Raw genomic sequence first — 20,421 nt, 5'->3', positions numbered from 1 at the left:
ATCTGTTATAGAGCCAGGGCACTCTATCACACACAGTAGATATGTGTTCAATTTATATTAGTTAAAGTGAACTAAAAACTAATAAAAAATGTATTTTATATAAAAGCCTCGGATGTTCCCACTGTCAAGGCAAAAAGTTATTATTAACTAAAAACAAAGGACTCTTAGCTGGCCTCCAAGAAATGACGCCTGGACTGGAACCAGATGCATACATAAGAAGCAGCCTTCGGTCACTGAAGTCTGACCCCAGATGTACTCTTTAACTTTTGTTTCACAGTCATAGTCCAAAAACATAATACCCAATAATTATTAAGCCAATTATTTACCAATTGACTTCTAGTCCAAAGAAGAATTTTCTACTCTTTGTACCCTTGAAAGAGCATATTGGAAAGTGATGAAAAAGTACTGAATGTCCAAAGACATTACCAAGACAAATGGTTAAACGAACCCACTGCCTTTAATCGCTGGCAATGTAAATTTAGTTTTTATGGATGGAAAAATTCAAATATCACCATGGAAGAGGAAATGAATAAATTCATGCTGACCAAGGTGTTATCATCAATTAACGACATTCACTCTCATCAGTTACAGGACTAACAGAGTGCTTTACTCTAAAAATACCTGGGGCGTTTATAATATAACTTCTTTTTAGAGACTAAATGTCAAAGTCAACATATTGAGGAACTTTACTACGAAATTTGGCTTATACTGTAATACCTATCTCAGAGTGTTTCAATCAGTCCCACAGGTACTAAGGATCCAGATTAACCAAAGTGTGTGTGTGTGTGTGTGTGTGTGTGTGTGTGTGTGTATGTGTGGTGTGTATGTTGTATGTGCACCCTTGCACGCATCCCTGCCCAGTACCTCTCAGTCCACCAGGTTTACCTGAAGCATTTTGTCAGGGCTGGGCTCAATGCCCGGCGGCATGTTGCTTGGGTCAAAGGCCAACTGTTCAACCTCAGCAAAGTAATTAACTGGATTCCGATTTAAGACCAGTTTACCAACTGGGATAAGAGGGTAGTCGCTGTGAGGCCAAACCTAAAAATAATGTCATATTCACAGTTACAAAACCACCAACTGAAAGAACTTAAAGGACCCACAAAAATGCTTGTTTTCGAATATAATGAAGCCAGTGATGATAAGTGAAAATAATAATGTTTAACCCAATAAAATGATAAAAACTTAAAGTGAGTGCATTTGCTGAATCTTTCACAACAGTAAACAGTCAACACCGACATTTGCCCTGGGCAAAATTTGTTCCCTGCTAATAATATACCAAGCCACCTAGATGAACATGATGAACTTATCGAACAGGAACCGGAAGTGAAATACTGGTGAGCATTCATTCACAGGCTGGGAAACTCTAAAGTGGTACCACTGCATTTTGTACATGATGAACGATGAATGCTGGACTGGAAATTTGTTAAAATTAGGTATGAAGAGACTTTAAAAAGAGAGCAATTTAGTTGTTAACTGACTCACCTTGGTAAGATCAAATGGATTAAATGGAAAAGTTTCTGCCTGACTAAACGTCATGACCTGGATGTAAAAAGTCCAGGATGGGTAGTTGCCTGTAGCAATGGCATTAAAAAGATCCCGGATGCCATAGTCAGGATCTTCCTGGCAAATTTTTGCTGCATCTTCATTAGAAAGGTTTTTGATGCCCTGGTCAGTCTACGGAATGAAAGAAAGAAGTTCAAGCTGAAACTTAATGGCAAAGTTATTGAACTTTACAGTAATTCACTGAAAGACAGACTGTAACACAATTCAAAGACTGGATTTTCCTTGTAACAATAATTTCACTGTTCAAATCTGACACAAATATGAGTTTATCAATAAGAAATTCAACTGGATGGCCCTGATTCTCTTAAATGTCTAGGAAATCTATCTATACAATTCATACTTAAAATAAGTCCTATCTTTTCATTTTTGTAGTCTATATTATTTGAATTTTTTAAATTGTTGACATATAGTTTATTTTCAATTTTTCCCCCATACAAAGCATGCTGCATTGCTGTCTTCAGACAAGCCAAAAAAAGTTTTGGCACAATATTTACCATTTTAATCATTTTAAAGTATCCAATTCAGTGGTTTTTTTTGAGTAGATATCTCAAAATAGAGTTGCTGGGGCACATGGTAATTCTGTATTTAATTTCTTGAGGAACTTCAAAACTGTTTTCCAGAGTAGCTATTATTTGAATATTTATACTCATGTTACTTTCCGAATCATAAAAAAAATCAAGACATATTTTTAAAATAAGAAAATAATTAATAAAATTAAAGGACTTTCTCTTTTTTTATGAAGTAATTTTTTTAATTCCCTGTTTTATAATAGCTCAACTCAATTACTGAGATTGTGCATCCCACCACCACCACATTCTTCCTTTTAAAAGAAATCATAGAATCATAATCCATAGAGCTGAAAAGAACTTCAATGCAGCTACTCTGAAACAGTTCTCTGACTACTCTTCAAACAAGCTATTAAGACCCAAAGAAGTTAAGTCACTGTCACAAGGGCTCCCATTACCATACCATGTTGCTCTTCAACAGAGTTCCCACCTGCACCTTTTTCTAACAGGATCCCCAACAAGCCAAGTCCCGTGGAAAGATTTCCTTAGCGTAAGTCACCTCTGGAAGGCTGGTCCATGACGGCCACAGAAAACCCAACTCTCTCTAACCGGTAGCAAGATGTGAACCATTCTGACTATTAGACCAGAAATAAAGCCACTTTCAGGATTAAAAAATGGAAATCATCTGCAGGTCACCCAGAGAGCTAATACATTAAATGGTACCATAATGTTGCAATAGCTTTCTGACATTAATTAAATCCCTTGGGTTTAGAAAAGAATAATCTCAGGCCAGAATAATCCAGACTGATGAATCCACATAGATCTCAGGCTACCTCCGGGCCTTCTGTTCAACAGATCCATAAACAATCCAATCTTTCTAGAACCATGACAGCTGGTATTATTATCCCAGTTTTACAGGGACAAACTGGAGCTCAGAGAACTCTTAATAATATACTCAAGTCATAGTTATCTAGAAGAGGGAAGATCTGAGTTCAGACTGGTCTCACTATAAAGCCACCAACCATACTAGCTGTCCCAGATACAATCATTTAGTCCTGCTCTAAGTAACACTGCTTCCTTTGGCAATTACAAGCCAATAGGCCAATTACAGGTCAGGATGTTCCTTGCCAAAGATTGTAGGTCCAAGTCATAAGCATAAAGAGGAGTGACAGTTGTCCTATTTGATATACCTACAAAAGTTGTTCAGATAAAGATTAAGACAGGACAGAAGAAAACAGGTCCTTGCGATGTCATTAAGAGAGAGACTGTTCTGTCGCGAGTCCACTTCTGTGTCTGCTTATTTTGGCCGTAGTATTTGGAAACAAGTTCTTAGGCTACCAGAGGTTTTCTAAAAACCTTCTAGAGTTCTCTGGGAATATTGTTTATTCTTAACAAATGCTAAGACCATACTAAGAGAGAGCCCTTTAAAACACTTCGGTTTATTAAAAGGTTCTCGAAAGTTTCACCGAAGGTAACTGATTTGCTCTGAATGTATGAAAGCAAATTTTAAAAACAGAATTTTTGTTTTCTGACATTTGTAATTGATTTTACTTATTTGCCTTGTTTATGATATACCTTTAATAAATGTTAAATAATGGAAGAATGAATTAAAACATTAGGAGAAATGAAAGTAATGATGAAATAGGTATTACTGACAGAATGGCCCAATTCTACCTTAGTCCCATCCTGGACCCCAAAAGATAGCTACGCTCAGAACAATGACTCAGGGCTGGGAAAGGTAGAGCATAAAACTTTACTGTTTGCTAATGCTTGACTTCAAATGCCAACAATAACAACAAAATCCTAGAAAGCTAGGCTAACTCAGGTAGAAATCTCCTTTGGCCTAGCCTGGAGGCCTGTTATTATCTTCCTACATTTGAGCCCAAATCAAAACCTTAGGTCTTCCCTCTGCAGGCGGAAAAGAGTTTCAACGTGTACCTGACAACACCAGAAGCGTCAAACCAGAGAGCTGACGCAAAAGGAGTATTTTCCCAGATATGTATGGCAGAGCTCCCAGGTCCAGAAGGAGAAGGAACCTTGACTATTGACAGCAACCATGTAGTCTTACCCTCCAGCCACGCGAAGACACCAAAGAGAGGCCGCACACAGTTCTTCTAATTGGGTAGCATGAATCTATTCACTTGAGCGGTGGCCAATAAAATACCCACGGTACTAATCAAACAGATCGATACTTTTCATTCTTGGGGATGGAGGTAAGGGAAAAGTGAGAGAGGCCTTCACCTTGTTTATCTTTGCCCAATCCTCAGAACAAGTAAAGAGATGGGGGTGGTGGAAGCCTTTTACTCCCTGCCACAGAGGCGACATGTACCTTATAATGGAATTTGCAGTAAATTGCCTCTCCACCCGCATTAACCAGCTTGAAAGTGTGTGATCCATATCCATTCATGTGCCTGTATCCATCTGGAATCCCTCGATCACTGTACAAGAAGGAAACCTAGGGAACAGGAAAAGGAAGCCTAAAGTTCTTCAGTTTAAATCAAAACATCCATGATTTTTAAGACACTCCAAGTCTCCAAAAATCCCTTAATTACATGTAACATACTACCCAAGTACCCTCAAGAAAAATTACTATTATTATCATTTATTAAAGAAAAAGAAAAAGAAAAATTGTAAAGCACAATGATAGATAAATCATTAACCTCATGGCTCAAAATTCTATAAAGAAAAACTAAAAACTACTTTCCCCACATTTCACTAATACAAAGAGTTTTACTTCATACTAGAGACTTTAATCCTTAATATTGCTAACTATTAATTGATAATGTTTCTAGCATCACTCGAAGTGCATGAATGGGGGAAGATGAACAAAATCATCATTATAATACTCTTCAAAATCTGAGGAAGTCTCCCAAAAAGAAAGTCAAAAATCAATTCCAATGAAACAGCCAAAACTGGAGAAACACACTGTGAGGCATAATTATAGTTCCATACCAGGTGATATAATAGATTGGAAAAGAAGCATTCCCACCTGATGCAGAGATTCAGGACGCAGGCTCAAGAAGTCCCAGACCATGTCTGCATCCCTCAGATGCGTTTGAGGGTTTCTCTTTTGGCTATGAATAAAGGATGGAAACTAAATGGAAAAAGAGAGAAAAAACTAAAAACCTAGGTTTACAGAAATTATGGTGTCTTATGTTATACACAATGCTTATTGCTAGGTTATGTTATACATTGTGTATAATAGAAGACACCATAATTATAGCGTTCACCATAATTACGAACACTATCATCCTAGAATTTTAAACTGCCAAACCCTACCATTAAATTTACCCACTACCAGTTTCTAGGGCAAATGACTCTTTTTATTAATTTTCCATGCTCTGAAAGGAAAACTGAACTGTTCTCATTAAGTCAGTGAATCCCGAAACACCAAATCTAAGACCAATGGCAATAACTGTTGTTATTGGAGCTTATGAAAAGATATTAAATACAGAGAAATGTGTTTAAAGAGGCAATCCAGTCAACCGAAATTTTCTTCTCTCTGCCTTTCCCAAGGCTTTCCCTTAAATGCCAATCTATACAGAGTATTTGAAATCAATTTAAATCCACAGACATTTGGAGAGTGCACAATACTTTATCACCTACCAACATGGCATCCCTGATGAAGAAAATGGGGGTGTTATTTCCAACAAGATCCCAGTTACCATCCTCTGTGTAAAATTTCACTGCAAACCCGCGAGGGTCACGAACGGTATCAGCTGAGCCTGATTCTCCAGCTAAAAGATTCATATGGGAAAAACGTAGCATCAGCCAGAGTATTTTGCATCCAAGAAGGCTAAAGTCAAAAAGAAACATTTTGCTCTACCGTTTCCAATCCATTTCGTAGAAGTAAATTAGGTATTTAAGTGTCTGGGTTATTATTTCTACCACCCATCAGCTAAGTTGGTCTACAAATTAAACAAAAGAATTAATTGAGAGTAATAAGAGAGTACAGGCATACCTCGTATGATTGTGCTTTGCTTTATTGTGTTTCACAGATATGTTTTTTACAAATTGAGGGCAAGACTCAATTTATGGTGGTAGTCTGGAACAGAACCTGCTATACCTCTGAGGTATGCCTCTATGTGTAATAACAACTGAAAAGATTATCCATTTAACATGATAAGGTAGTTTTGTTCAAATAGGTAACTAAAATTTAAATTAAAATAAGAGAATAATTTTGAAGGTTAAGGTAGTGAACAAAGAGACATGAGTTGTCAAAATTATGAAGTTAGTATTAAGAAAATGAGTTAAAATATAGGTTCTTATTCTTAATTTCATTTATGTTTGCATTCCATAGTATTTTAAAACTGCACAAATACAGAATAAAAAAGAAACAGAATCACAACATTGTGGTGTGTTGAGATGTAGTGTGACAGATCTAACTCTTACTAGCTCTGCAACATGAGAAAAGTTGCTTAACCTCTCGAAATAATCCCAACTAGCAAAGTAAATCTAAAGATTAGATTATAGCTAATGTCTATAAAGCACGTAACCATGGATGGCATAGAGTTATTCTCAATAAAGGACAGCTATGATCGTGGTTATTGAACAAGATCCCTACTCCACACTTCCACCGAGGCCATTAATAGCAAGGTTCTTTCCCATTTCTGCAGAATTGCAGAGGCGGCCTCTGCATAAGTGTGATTTCCTAAGATCTCAACAAACAGAATTATCAGTAACTTCCTACATGTTTCAAAATATTTTTTCTATTGTAAAACCTGGCTGTAATTTGGAAAAGTGCTTGTTTTCTCTCTTCTAATAAGAATTTTTTCAATTAAGTTATAAATGCCCCAAATAAGGTTAAGCAATACCAGTCCTGCAAACAGACCGACTCACCAACAGTGGAGAATCTAACTGCAATGGGGGTCTTCTTTCCAATGTGCTCAAACACCTTTGCCTTGGAGTATCTGGTAATGTTGTGCGTGACCTCAAAGTAGCCAAAAGCCCCTGACAAGAAAGACATAGAAATCCTCATCATAAGACCATCACTCAGACCATAGGACCCTCAACAGGCAACTGGGTGACAGGAGAAACTGATAGCTTCGCATTGACCTTCTGAGAGCTTCCAATGTGATGGGGGAAGGGGAAACATCCAAACACAAAATGATGAGATAAAAGGCAAGGCCCTATTATCATTCCATGCTAAACTGAGTGCTGCACAGCTAGAGCCAAGAGGAGGAAGAGATGATGGGGCTGGAAGTAATTAGCCAAGGCTGACCCAGTGACACAGGGCCCGAGAGGGCCTTGAAGTACAGGTAGGACTTAGGAGAGAAAAAGAACAGGGAGGAGAGAAGAAAACACAGAGAAAGAAAGAATAAACACTTAGGAAGGACACCACAGAACCCAACAACAAACTGAACAACATATCAAAGTCATCGTGGAAAAACCATGTGGAACAAGCTGGAGCATATGGAAGAAGAGAAAATTTAAAAATTAGGAAGTCCTAACTGGGAGTCCAAGTGAGCAGCTAAGAGAAAAACTTTTTCTTCCTTTCTATCAAGCTTTATTTTTCCTGAGTTTTTAGCTTTCCTTTAAATACCGCATCCCCTCCCCCCCCCCGCCACACCCGCCTCCATCTTTTATTTCTGTAATAAAAGATGAAAGTTTTACAAAAGTTTTGGACAAAAAGGAAAAAATCACCACAAACCCGCCACCCTGACACAAGTATCCTCAATTTTGTACAGTTCATTCCAGTATTTACCCAATTAATGCACTATCTAAATCCACTTATAGTAACAGTATGTCTGTGTCTACGTATCCTTATTTTTCTTTCGCTAAACCGCATAATGGAAGGGAAAGAAGATTACATCTATTTTTATCAAAATAAAGAATTTTATCTATAATGTTTAATCCAGTGAAATATCATCATTTAATTACTAACTTCTCTTTTGATTACTAATTCCTCTTTTACATTTTTTCCTTCCTTTCAGGAATGGAGATTTGGCATTTCTATTAAAAGTGCTCCAACCCTCTGAGAAATCATTTTTAACTCAGGTGTTATAAAATGAACCTTTTACAAATAAAAAGGACATAGCTCTCACCTGCTCCTTTAGCATGCACGACCCTCTCAGGAATTCTCTCCCGGTCAAAATGAGCCATTTCATCAGTGAAAATCACATCCTGAACGACGAGGGGCCCCCGGGGGCCTGCTGTCATAATATTAAGTTTGTCTCCTATTGGATTACCAGCCCCGGTGGTGAGGACATCAGGACTCTAGGTGAACGTGAAAGGAAAAAGAATGCAGGAGAGTCAGTACCAAAAAAAAAAAAAAAAAGTTAATTTACATTGTCGTAGTTACATGGTTTTGCAATTTTTATACCTTCTCCCCAAACTCTTTTTAAATTTCCTATAATTTCCAAATAATTTTTGACAAAAGAGCCAAAAACATACAGTGGAGCAAGGAAAGCCTCTTCAATAAATGGTGCTGGGGAAAACTGGAAAGACACCTGCAAAAGAATGAAACTAGACTATTGTCTATCACCACACACCAAAATTAACTCAGAATGGATAAAGGACCTGCATATAAGACCTGAAACAATAAAATGCATAGAAGAAGACATAGGAACTAAACTCAAGGACCTTGGACTTAAAGAGGATTTTATGAATTTGACCTCAAAGGCAAGAGAAGTAAAAGCAAAAATAAATGAATGAGACTAAATCAAACTAAAAAGTTTCTGCTCGGCAAAAGAAATCATCAAAAGGTAAAGAGACAATCATCCGAATGGGAAAATATATTTGCAAGCAATGTCTCCAATAAGGGCCTAATATCCAAACTATACAAAGAACTCATATGACTCAATAACAACAAAAAAAACCAAATGATCCAATCAAAAAATGGGCAGACGACCTGAACGGACACTTCTCCCTAGAGGATACAAACGGCCAACAAATATATGAAAAGATACTCAACATCGCTAGCCATTAGGGAAATGCAAATCGAAACCACAATGAGATACTATCTCACACCTGTTAGAATAGCTATAATTAACAGGACAAGTAATAACAAATGCTGGAGAGGATGCGGAGAAAAAGGAACCCTCATACACTGTGGTGGGACTGCAAATTGGTACAGCCGCTATGGGAAAACAGTACGGAGTTTCCTCAAAAAACTAAGAATTGATCTACCCTATTATCCAGCAATCCCTCTACTGGATATTTAGCCCAAAGACTTGAAAACCCATATCCGAAAAGATAGCAGCATTATTCACGGTGGCCAGGACATGGAAGCACCCAAAGTGTCCTACAGTAGATGATTGGATAAAAAAGCTGTGCTACATATATACAATGGAATATTACTCAGCCATAAGAAGAGATGAAATACTGCCATTTGCGACAACATGGATAGACCTTGAGATAATCATGCTAAGCGAAATAAGCCGGATAGAAAAAGTTGAAAACCACATATCACTTATATGTGGGATATAAACCTAAAAACAACAAACAAACAGGACAAACAAACAGAGACTCGTGGACATGCACAATAGACTAGTGGTTACCAGAGAGTAGGGGGCTGGGGGAAGAGGGAGGTAGAAGGAGTAAAAGAGATCAAATATGTGGTGACAGAAAGAAATCTGACTATGGGTAGTGAACACACATGCAATATATATATGCCTTACTGTTGAATTGTACACCTGAAACTTACTGGATTTCGTTAACCAATGTCACCATCATAAATATAAATAAATAAACAAACAAACAAATAATATTCCTGTGTCCAAAGTACTGAAATACAAGATATGCCATGGTCTGAAATTTATAGTCAGGTTTCAGAAGTCCTTCATAAATCTCAACACCAATCTGCTAAGAAATCTGCTTTGAAGAACAGAAAGATGAATAAATAACCTGTCAACCTGCTGGGCTCCTGCTCTAGATAACGAACACCAGGCTCCACACAGGACACTCCCAGACAGGATCCCCAAAAATGAATCATATGTGTTTAACACTGAATGTCCAAACTAACAGTGAGATGGTCTCAGGAGAATCTATGCTAGTTAATGCTTTACTCAGAATTCACAAATGCTTTATTACTGCCACAGATATTAATGTGGGTTCTCTCAAGCAATATCTCTTTTCAATTAAAAAAAAGTCAATGACTTTTATAGTATTAGATTTCTAAAGATCTTAAATGTTTTTGAAATGGTATACATTATTTTACTGTAATAAAGAATTAGTTTCAATCCACTCAATTCTCCAATTTCAGTTACATGAGAAGCCTCTCACTGTCCCTTCTCTAGGGTGGTGGCAGTGTTCTTTAAGCTCCTCATGATCCTGGGCAGCTCTTCTTAGCTTCGTCTTATTCCATGGTCATATACTCTGCGTTTGACCACAGACAATTGACTCTCCAATGTCTTCGCCTGGGAAATCAGGGGAGATGGGTGGGTGAAGCAAAGCTAAGCACTTCCATCTTGGGAGAACAACGCAAAAACGTCTTCTGATGAAAAAGTCAAGAGTACCCACTTCACATACCCAGAAAAGCACTATGCTCAGAAGTTCCACAAACCTGGAGTGGAGTCTGTAACTTTGACTCTCCAACCACATTTGTCCTGAATATTAAACAAACTCAAGACCTGCCTCTTCTTCAGAAGGACATATTGGGGGAGGGGATCACTTAAAAAAACTATGAAAGTACCATGAGCTCTTTGGGAAAATGTACTGAATAAAAAAGACCTTGGAACTTGCAGAATTAATAAACGAGATTCACACACACTATTAAATCCCCCTTAAGTTAGAAATGGCGCATTGAACACCTCTTCTAATCCCCTGCTCTAAGAGATCAATTGTCCTCATTTTTAGCAGCCTTCCTCACACAAGCTAACGTGTATGCAATTTGCATTCAAAACACCTGGAGCAGGAAAAGCTTCTGCGGGTCAGCAGCACGGAAGGCAGGCCCGTGAGAAAAGATCCCTGACTTCAGGAGATGCTTAGGGCAACCTTAGATAAGACAAACTGACCTCAGAGCTAAAGATGAGAGTATTTATTAGAAGGTGTGAAGAAGGATGCAGTCTATTCGTTGAGATGAAAAGAATCAATGCAATGAATGAGTGCTGAAAAGAGGCTACTGGGCTTGGAAACCTGGGGGTCTCTCGTGACTATGCCGGATAGTTTTAAAGGTAAATAAAATAACGAGAGCCAGACAGAGCAATGATAACAGTGTAACTTGCTTGTGATTACATCAGTTGGGGGCATCTGAGGTCCTATGATAATAAAGACGTTTTAAAATTTTTCTTTGACTTTAAATCGGGGACAGGTTAGATTTGCGTGGGGGGTTAAGGAATAAACAGGAGGGAAAGAAGCAGAGGTTATGAATACAGTCTCTCTCCAGAATGTTGCTGATAAAAGTTGAGGAGGAGCGGAAGCGCCTCAGAAAGAAGGCGGCGAGCATCCTGTGCTCTAATTCTCAGGTCAGTTCCATGGAGTAAGCACCGTCATCAACGCCAATGTAACTACAGTTTGTTTTTGTTTAGGTCAAATGTCCAAAACCATTCTGCACTCTCAAGTGGAAGCAGTGAAAAATAGTCCTCCACAGCTATGAGCAATGACGAAAATATCCAGGAAAGGAAAGACTTGGCAGATGATACCTGATTAAATGAATATAGTCAGATGAAGCTACTCCCTGCAGAAGCTGAGAGGGCAGAGGTGACAGGAGGGAAAGAAAGGAGAGAAAGAGGAAAATGGAAAGTACACAAATGGCACAGGCAGCAACCACCTGACCAAGAGATGAGAGCGACAGGATAGCAGACTTCAGACAGAGGCTGGGAGTTAAATGGCTGGAGAGAAAAGTAAGTCAGAGTTTGTCTGCACGTCAAGGACACAAAAAGCCAGCTGTAATGCACCAGGGCCACATTAGAAGTTCAACGATCCCAAGGTGACCCCTCTGTAGGTTGGATGGTGCAGCATTTAGAACAAGGGGACCTTCAGGTGCACTCATTTCGACCCTCATTTATTCACCCGGCATGGTCCCTGTCCTCCCCGTCCCCATGGACACATAGCCTGGCAAGAGGCATCCCTATGTTCTGTACACACAATGGTTCAGGTCTGCAGTCTTGGAGGAGGGAAGGCAGAGGGCTCCTGCAAGACAGTGAGTGCTGTCAAACGAAAACATGGTCATGCCCCGTAGCTTACATCCTTTGTTTTTTATAAGCAACAGACAAAAGAAACATCTCACGATGCCAGCTTTGAGCTTTCTCTAGTGATATGATGGGGGGCGGAGGAGCATGCCTATTTCTGGTCCAAAGCTAACCAAAAAGACAGACAGAATCAATGCATTTGATAGAACTGTATATAATTTCTAATTTCCCTTTGTAACTACCATTTCTGGAGTACCTGCCATGTACGAGGCTTTATCCTAGCTACCTTTACACAAGTTATCTCACTGAAGCTTCCCAATAATCCAGTGAGATAAATGTTATTATTGTCATTTAATGGGTGATGCTATATGCTCAGATAATTTAAGTAACTTGAAGAGTGCCCCACCTTCTCTCAAAAAGGAGCACTCGTACCTATTAACATGTTTACATCTTCCTGGCAGCTAGTTATCCGGAACATCCATATAAGCTTCTCTTAAACTTTTCTCCTGCCCTGAACCTTCAAGCTGGGCCAAGGGCATCTTTTTGTGCCCCACAGAACAAAATATTATAATTGTCTGTTTTCTCTCTAGACAGCATACGCCTTTTACATCTCTATCCCTAACACCTGACAGTTATCAACAAGTGCACAACAAAAGCTTGTAGATCCAACAAGTGATAAATTACACTTTGGATCGATTTGAAATGGCCAAGAAAGATTATTTCGAAGCACGAAGAAGTAGAAGCAGCCTATTTCCTCTCCCCGCATCACCCCTCCAAAACACAAAAGGGAAATATTTTAACTTACAACTTTAAATTCTGATCAAACACCTAAGAAAAAATTGTTATAAAAACTGCTGTGGAAGTTGGTACTTTGGTTTGGCTAAAAACTGGCACCACGTTTAGAAGTAGAGACTCAGAGTTAAATTCCATTTTGGCTTTGCTGTTTGTTTGTTTTTTTGGGCCGGAGTTAAGGCATGAATATAGACATCTTCCTGGTAGGACTAAGATTGACTTTATCTGGCGAAACATTTTATCAATATAGTTTCCACTGATTAGTGCCCCCTGCTCACAGAAGTTCCAAGAACTTACTAAACATTATTTTTTGTTTTTAAATTGATAAAGAATGGTACCGCCAAACCCTAACTTTGAATCCAAAAGGAGTCATAATGATAGCTTCGCATTCCAGTTCTCCAATTTTTAAGGGATCAGAGGCCACTAATTAAGCCTAAGTATCCCAAAGGAAGAGCACATGGCATTCTAAGCAGTGAGCAACAAAGTTCCCACTTAAGTTCCAACCAGAGTGACTGGGAATAGCTGGAGAAGCACCCTCCTTCCTGAATGTACTCTGAGAGAAAGAAATAAAGATCTTTAAGAAGATCCAAGTCATACCTACAAACATATTTGATTCAGTGCTCGCCCATCAAAGTTTACAAAGCTCCCAGCTCATTTGGTCAGCAACAGAATCTGAGCACAAGGAGAGATGCCCAATAAACTGCTTACTCATAGAGCAACACTCTGGTTCCAAAGGTGGATACACCCAGCTTGGCATTCTGCATCTGGGTCTTACGGGAAGAGGACACGATGTGGTGCCCTCTGACAGTAGTTCCAAAACTGAAAGCTCTCACAGTCCAGTAAAAGTAAAAATAACTTGGGAAGTGAGAGGGAGGATACTGAAACACAGCTGCCCATCTATATAAAAGCATTTCTCAAACAGGGGAGTTTTTAAAAAAAATACTATCCATTACTATCAAAATTTTCTAACAGAAAGAATATTTTAATGTGAGAAAGTTCAAAGAAAACAGCTTTTAAAAATAGACTATGTCTGTTTGCTATTCACATCACAAGACAATAGCTGGATAGATTTTCAACAAACTTGGAATGTATGGTTTGAATAATGTAGTAGGGTCAGCTACCTGGACACAGAGGTAGATTACATTTCCCAGCTTCCCTCATGGTTAGGTGTGGCCATGTGACAAAGTGACAAAGTTCTAGCCTATGGAATATAAGTAGAAGTGATCTACACCGCTTCAAGCCTGGGCCCCAAACCTTCCACACACACTCCTCCATGCTCTTAACCTTCTGTGGCTAACAGTGATGCCCACAGCAACCTTAAAAGCCATGTGTTAACAAGGGGACAGCCTCCTTCAGCCCAGAGACCCCAATAACTGTGGGAAGCAGAGTATCATTCACTCTCCCTTTTCAACCTCAAACCACTTTGGTTCATTATGTAACAGAGAAATAAATTTCTAATATGTTTATACCATTATACATTTTGAGATCTATTTTTATTATAGATCTATTATTATAGATCTCAAAATGTATAATGGTATAAACATATTAGTACTAAACAACCCACACACGATTTAACTTAAAATATGGGCTATGAATTAATAATAAAAAGAAAACCCAATGTTTTAAAGAACAGAAGATCTGAACAGATACTTCCAAGGAACATATACCAATAATCAATAAGTACGTAAAAAGATGCTCAGTACTACTGATCATCAGAGCAATGAAAATTAAAACTGCAACAAGACATCACTTCACACCCACCAGAACAGCTAAAATTAAAAGACTGACAACACTAAAAGCTGACAGAATGTGGAGCAACTGGAACTCTCAGACATCGATGATGGAAATATGAAGTGGTACAACCACTTTAGGGAAAGGCTTAGCAGGTCCTCGTAAAACATTCACATACCCTATGACTCAGTATTTCTATTCCTGCATATTTCTTAAGAGAAATAAAAGCATATGTGCACAAAAAGACCTGTGTAAGAGTTTTTCATAGCAGCTTTATTCATAATAGCCAAACACTGGAAATACCCTCGGTGTCCAGTAACAAGATAAACAAATGGTGGGATAGTCATACAATGGAACACCACTCAGTCATTAAAAAAAAAACAACTGTTGATACATGCAACATTAATGAATCTTAAAACAAAACATTTTTGCCAAATGAAAGAAGCATTACACAAAAAAGTACATAAATCAATGGTTAAAAAGGAAAATCAACACTGGTTGCCTGGGGCAGGACTACAGGGATTGCCGGAAATGACTGGGAAAATACATGAGGGAACCTTCCAGGGTGGTGATAATCTTCAATATCTCAGTAAGGGAATAGGATTCACAGGTGTATATATCATGGAATGGTCTGCTTAATATTTCTAAAGTTCACTGTATATAAGTATTACCTTAAAAACATGAACATTAAACTCTGTCCATTTTCATGCTTAGTGTTTAGGGGTAAAGTCTGATGTCTACAACTTACTCTGAAATGCATGCCCCAAAATGGGTTAATGGGGGTATGAAGGAATGATAGACAGATGGAATACATGTAATAAAAGATATATAGCAAAATGTTAACTGTAGAATCTAGATGGTGGATATATGGGTATACACTGCACAATGCTTTCAACTTTTCTGGATGTTTGAAATTTTTCAAAATAAAGCATTGGAATTTATATGGGCTTTGTGACACATGCAAAATTCCTTTTGGAGGGTCTGGGTGTGGTGGGGAGATCGTCTCAAAGAAATAAGATGTTTTCACTCAGAGCAGCTAAAAGTGAGGAATAACAAGACATTGAGGGGACTGCCAATCAGGACAATGTCCACGGTGCATTATGATGCCAGAGGCAGAGGAGACAGCAATTTCAACTATAAGTCCCCCCAGTTGTGGATGTGTTTTGTGGGGCAGCTATTTCTCATGGACAACCATGTAGGGTAAATCACCAGCAGGGTCTTATTCTCCTAAATGATGAAGAGGCAAGCTAGTCTCAAAATAAAGAAGAGTCCTTGAAAAATGAATAAATATTGTTTTATGGAAAAACTCACTACATTGTCCATATTTTTCTCAATTCACCAAGTATTCATGAAAAGTTCTGTGTGAACTAGGATTTAGCAACCACTGGGTATGGAAAGAGTTCTGGCTTCAAGAGCTGAATTCTAATCTTGACTCTTCCACTAATTAGCTGGATGTCTTTGATCGACAAGACTCTGAGGTCTCTCTGGTTCGCTTTAAGAACTCATGAAAAACTGAGCTACCTTAGTGGCATAGAATAAAGGGTAGGATGAGAAGAGAGATTTTCTAGGCCCTTAGAAGAGAAAGGCAGCCTTCTCACCTTCAGGGAACTATAAAGCCATCTGAGAGCACTTAGCATTAATACCTCATTTCATAAAGACAGAGCACTAGGCATTGAGAAAAAGCATGACTCTAGTCCTCCCTCTGCCATTAACCAGCCATCATGGGAACTGAGCAAGTCCCTCAGACTCTCTGGGTCAATTTGATAAGATGACCCAGACCCTATGGGCTCTCATCTAATTCTACCTCCTCAAAGACACCCTTTAAGACTCTGCGCTTCTGGATGCAGGCCAGGAATGTCTCCTACACCACCACTGTGCTGGACTTCTACTCATCTTTAAAGCTCTTGTTCAGATGTCACCTGCTTTGGGAAGCCTGTCAGTCATTCCCTTTACAGATAATCTATGTAAGAGCCCTAACTACAATAAATGGTAATCAACTGTTTATCTGTCTTGTGTGTCCCAGGCTCAATTTTGAGCCTCTCGAAATCCTAGTTCTGGCCTCACTGAAATTTGTACACGCCCCCTCCCCCACAGCACAGTGCCTAGCACATGTAGGCACTCAAAGAATAGGTGTGAATAAACACATTAATTAATCCCCAATGTCGCTTCTAGCGCTAAAATGTTAGGCATGATTTTTTTTTAGTGCAAATAATGATATAAAAATTCTTTTATTTAGTCGTTTAATGCTGTGCGTACTAGTTATCAGTCACCGTGATAAGTGCTAGGCATATCGAGATGATAAGACACGGTCCGTAACCCCATGGCACTCCTCAAATATGAACGCTTGTAGTTATCGTTGAGCAAGTCCATAACAGAGCCTGTCCCCACTTCCCCCTCACTTCCTTTCTTGCAGCTGCAGCTCTCTGCCTCTTTCTCCACTGACTTCTCAAACTGCTACCTTTGTCCCAGCTGGCAAAAGTGCGAATACGGAGCCAAGCAGCCGCGCCCTGCACGCGCCACAGCCTGCACCAACCAACCACTCACCAATCCTGCAGGCCCGCTGCCCCACGCCACAGAACCCTCTCCCCTCATCCCCGCGAATGTAACTCCATCTGAAACGAAAAGCAGCTCCCCAACTCCATCCCCCCGCCCCTGATCAGGGGTACAGCCCCAGGAACTTCGCTGCGCTGGGGAAGCCAAGGCTGTTTACTCGCCGACGCCCAGCTTTCGGAGAGCGCAGAGTGTACCTGCGCCGCCCGCTGCTCCTTCCAAATCTTCATCTGGTCACTGGCTGGATCCCGTTTTTCTGCCATGGTGTCCGACTGGCGTAGCAGAACGTTACAAGCAGCCTCGGATCACGCGTCTACACCTTCAGCAGGTCTACGGCGTTTACAGCCCGGGCGCTGAACTGGGCGACCTCAAATGCCAACAAGCTCCGCCCCTCGTCCCGCGCGCTTGGGAGGACCGCCTCCTGATTAACCGTTCGAGCTCTAGGCAGGATGGGATCAAAGCCAAATAAGGACCGGGGTGAACCCGTGAGGAGCAGAGGGGTGAAGAGCAGAGGGGTGAGGAGCAGGGGCTCCAAGAGGGAGACGGTACCCGAGGATGGGGACGGACTGGAGAGCGTTGTGGAAAGGAGGGGAGCTACGCCCCTCCGACTTCCAAACTCCGGAATTAATGAACCCAGGAGCTGGCCTTACAAACAGGGACTGGACTCACCCCCGGTTATCAGAATCTTTCAAGCTGCCCCGGGACGCGGGCGTTCGAGGCCTGCCAGTTTTGCTGAGGGAAGATTAGGCCCTCCTGGGTGGAGCTTTGAACTCTGGAAATAGGCTCTCAGCTCTTCAACAGTCAGAAATCCTGAGCTGAATTCCTCTGTGCAAAGTGAGCTTTTAACATACCCTAATGTTACTATTATTTGCAACTAAAAGATTGATGGGAATTTGGATTAAATGCCAATACTGATTCTGCAAGTAAGGCTTACCCAGTAATCTTACTCTCTTATATTATGTTATTTCCTCTTTAGCACAGACTATATGTATAGAAAAACGTGCCTTTTAAAAAAAACAAAAATGAAACATTGACAAGTCTTTAATGGTCTTAATCGTCTAAAATTCATAGCAAGAAAGCTCAGCCTTTTAGGTTTCCGTTTTGATTAGCAGTTCCCCTTTTTACAGTGTCTACTATGTACTAGATGCTGCTAGATGTTTACCAGACTATGTTATTTACCTTCACAACAATCTTGCCATGAAAACTTTGTTACTCTCCATTTTAAATGTGAAGAATCTGATGCTTAAGAGAGGTGGAGAAACTCATCTGAAGCTTAAAAGTTAGCGAAATGTCCGAGCCTAGATCCTTGGTCTCCCGATTTCAAAACCTGGACCCTGAACCACTATGTAATCTTGCCTTTCCAAGAATAAGAATTTTGAAAATTCTCCTTAAAGAGCCATGTTGAAAAGTGAAATATTAATAAGGCATTGACTGGCTTGTCATTATAATCAAATGGATTCAATGATTTCCCCCCGTCTCAGGTGCTAAGAATTCTCTTCAAACACCTTGGTATATAACTATACCAGCATCTTCAAATGAAAAGTTTTCAACTTTTAAGTTTGATTTTTTTTTTCAATCAAACTACATATAATGGCTTGATATATAATAGGGGAAATTTCAAATGTTCTTAATTTTACAAAGGTGCGATATCGAGAATCTGTCATAAAAGCTTAACTTTCGCAGTTCATGGAAAAGCAGCTCACAGATTGATCTTTAGTGCCCTTTGTTTTTCCTTCATTACACTTAACACAATTGTAAAGATATTAATAGGTGTGTAATTTGTGTGATGTCTTTCCCCCACGCAACCCAGCCACACTGCCAGTAGCGTGTAAGCTCCATGAGAGCAGGGGCTTTTGAGTTCCTCTCTGTTGTAGTCCTGCACATCTAGAATTGGTTGATTGCTTCCTCTGTGCCAGGGACTGTTCTAAGCTTTTTGTGTGAATTTGCTCAATTAATCCTCCCAATAACTCTAAGATTTAGGTACTAATATTATCCTCATTTTACAGATCAGGAAACTGAGGCACAGAAAGATTAAATAAATAACTTGTCCAAGGTTACACGATTATTAAGGGATAGAGCCAGAATTCTAGCCCTGTTCAGTGATCTTCAGAGCCCATGGTTTGTTGAATAAATGTGGAAAGAATCAAACTAATCATTTTCTTCATTAACTAAGATAAATATCAACAAAGTAAATTTTAAAAAAGACCTGGAGTCATGTGTTAATCTTTGTTCTTTATATAATATTGTCCTGTGTTTTGTTTTGTTCTGTTTCCATCAATGTTGATTTGGATTCCTAAGGAATTATTTTCAGTGAAAGAGAAATGGAGAAGCAAGGCACTTCCAGATCATGTCATATCTTGTTTGTTAAAATAAGATGTGTGCTTATGTAAATAACGACAATGAATTTATATTGGCTGCCTAGGTAGCATTCTATTCATTGGCTTTATGACTATAATTTGCAAAGAGTTTAAGTGAAAACACTTCTAAAAATCAACCCTAGTTTTAAAATACATTAAACCAATCTGTTTGATCACTAAAAATAATTCCAAACGATTGGTTCAGTAAACAGATTTGGCCACAGATTTTTATATTTTATTAATATAAACACATGATTATTTTTGTTGGTATTGAATAAAATCGTTATTTAGAAAATGCTGTTCTCTGTTCAGAATCCAACGAAATACAATGTACTGACACAAAAGATGATGTTATTAATTTTGATATCACCAAATCTAAAACCAAACTTTTAAGATAATAGGATGAATATTCCCTGGGAAACATGTCCATTAAAAGACTCGATTGCCACCAGGCAGGAGGATCCATTGACCTGTATCATCATTTATATGAAACTCCTTGTTCAGGATATGTAGATATAAACAGATTTAATTCTAAGACATTGTGAAGCAAAATTCTCCTTCTGGTGTCAAGTGTCAAAAGCAATTGTTTCATGCAATTTGAAAACAAAGGTCTATTTACTTTCTTAAAATAGAAAATCTTGATACAATGTACAACATATGCATTATATGTTTATTTAGTCTAGCTTTCTGCCAGCAGTTGTTCAAAAATTTGCCCCATTTATCCCTCCTAGCCCTTCATTTTTGTCCCTTACCATATCTTCCTCTTATTCTACTTGGTAAGGCCTAGCTTAATTCTCTGGAAACTTGCACTGGGATCACATTTTTCCCATTCCCCTCCCACCCGATATTCTA

General features: G+C 39.1%; 1 protein-coding gene across 2 annotated transcripts in view; it reads right to left on the bottom strand.

The window, feature by feature from the left end:
- Positions 1–17,579, bottom strand: part of CAT (catalase) — a 30,152-nt gene extending 12,573 nt beyond the window's left edge. For both annotated transcript variants that reach the window (XM_015586456.2, XM_006908024.3), the window contains exons 1-8: positions 17,410–17,579; positions 8,114–8,285; positions 6,909–7,019; positions 5,676–5,806; positions 5,059–5,163; positions 4,399–4,524; positions 1,483–1,674; positions 886–1,038 (exon numbers count right to left, since the gene is read on the bottom strand). In XM_015586456.2, coding sequence (XP_015441942.1) covers positions 886–1,038; positions 1,483–1,674; positions 4,399–4,524; positions 5,059–5,163; positions 5,676–5,806; positions 6,909–7,019; positions 8,114–8,285; positions 17,410–17,475 — 1,056 coding nt within the window. In that variant the 5' untranslated portion in view covers positions 17,476–17,579. The remainder of the gene's footprint in view (positions 1–885; positions 1,039–1,482; positions 1,675–4,398; positions 4,525–5,058; positions 5,164–5,675; positions 5,807–6,908; positions 7,020–8,113; positions 8,286–17,409) is intronic.
- Between the last annotated feature and the right edge of the window lie 2,842 nt (positions 17,580–20,421).

Source organism: Pteropus alecto, unplaced genomic scaffold (genome assembly GCF_000325575.1).
Source record: "Pteropus alecto unplaced genomic scaffold, ASM32557v1 scaffold71, whole genome shotgun sequence".
Classification (NCBI taxonomy): domain Eukaryota; kingdom Metazoa; phylum Chordata; class Mammalia; order Chiroptera; family Pteropodidae; genus Pteropus; species Pteropus alecto.
The sequence above is the reverse complement of the archived record's forward strand: the minus strand, read 5'-3'. Positions and strand labels throughout refer to the sequence as shown.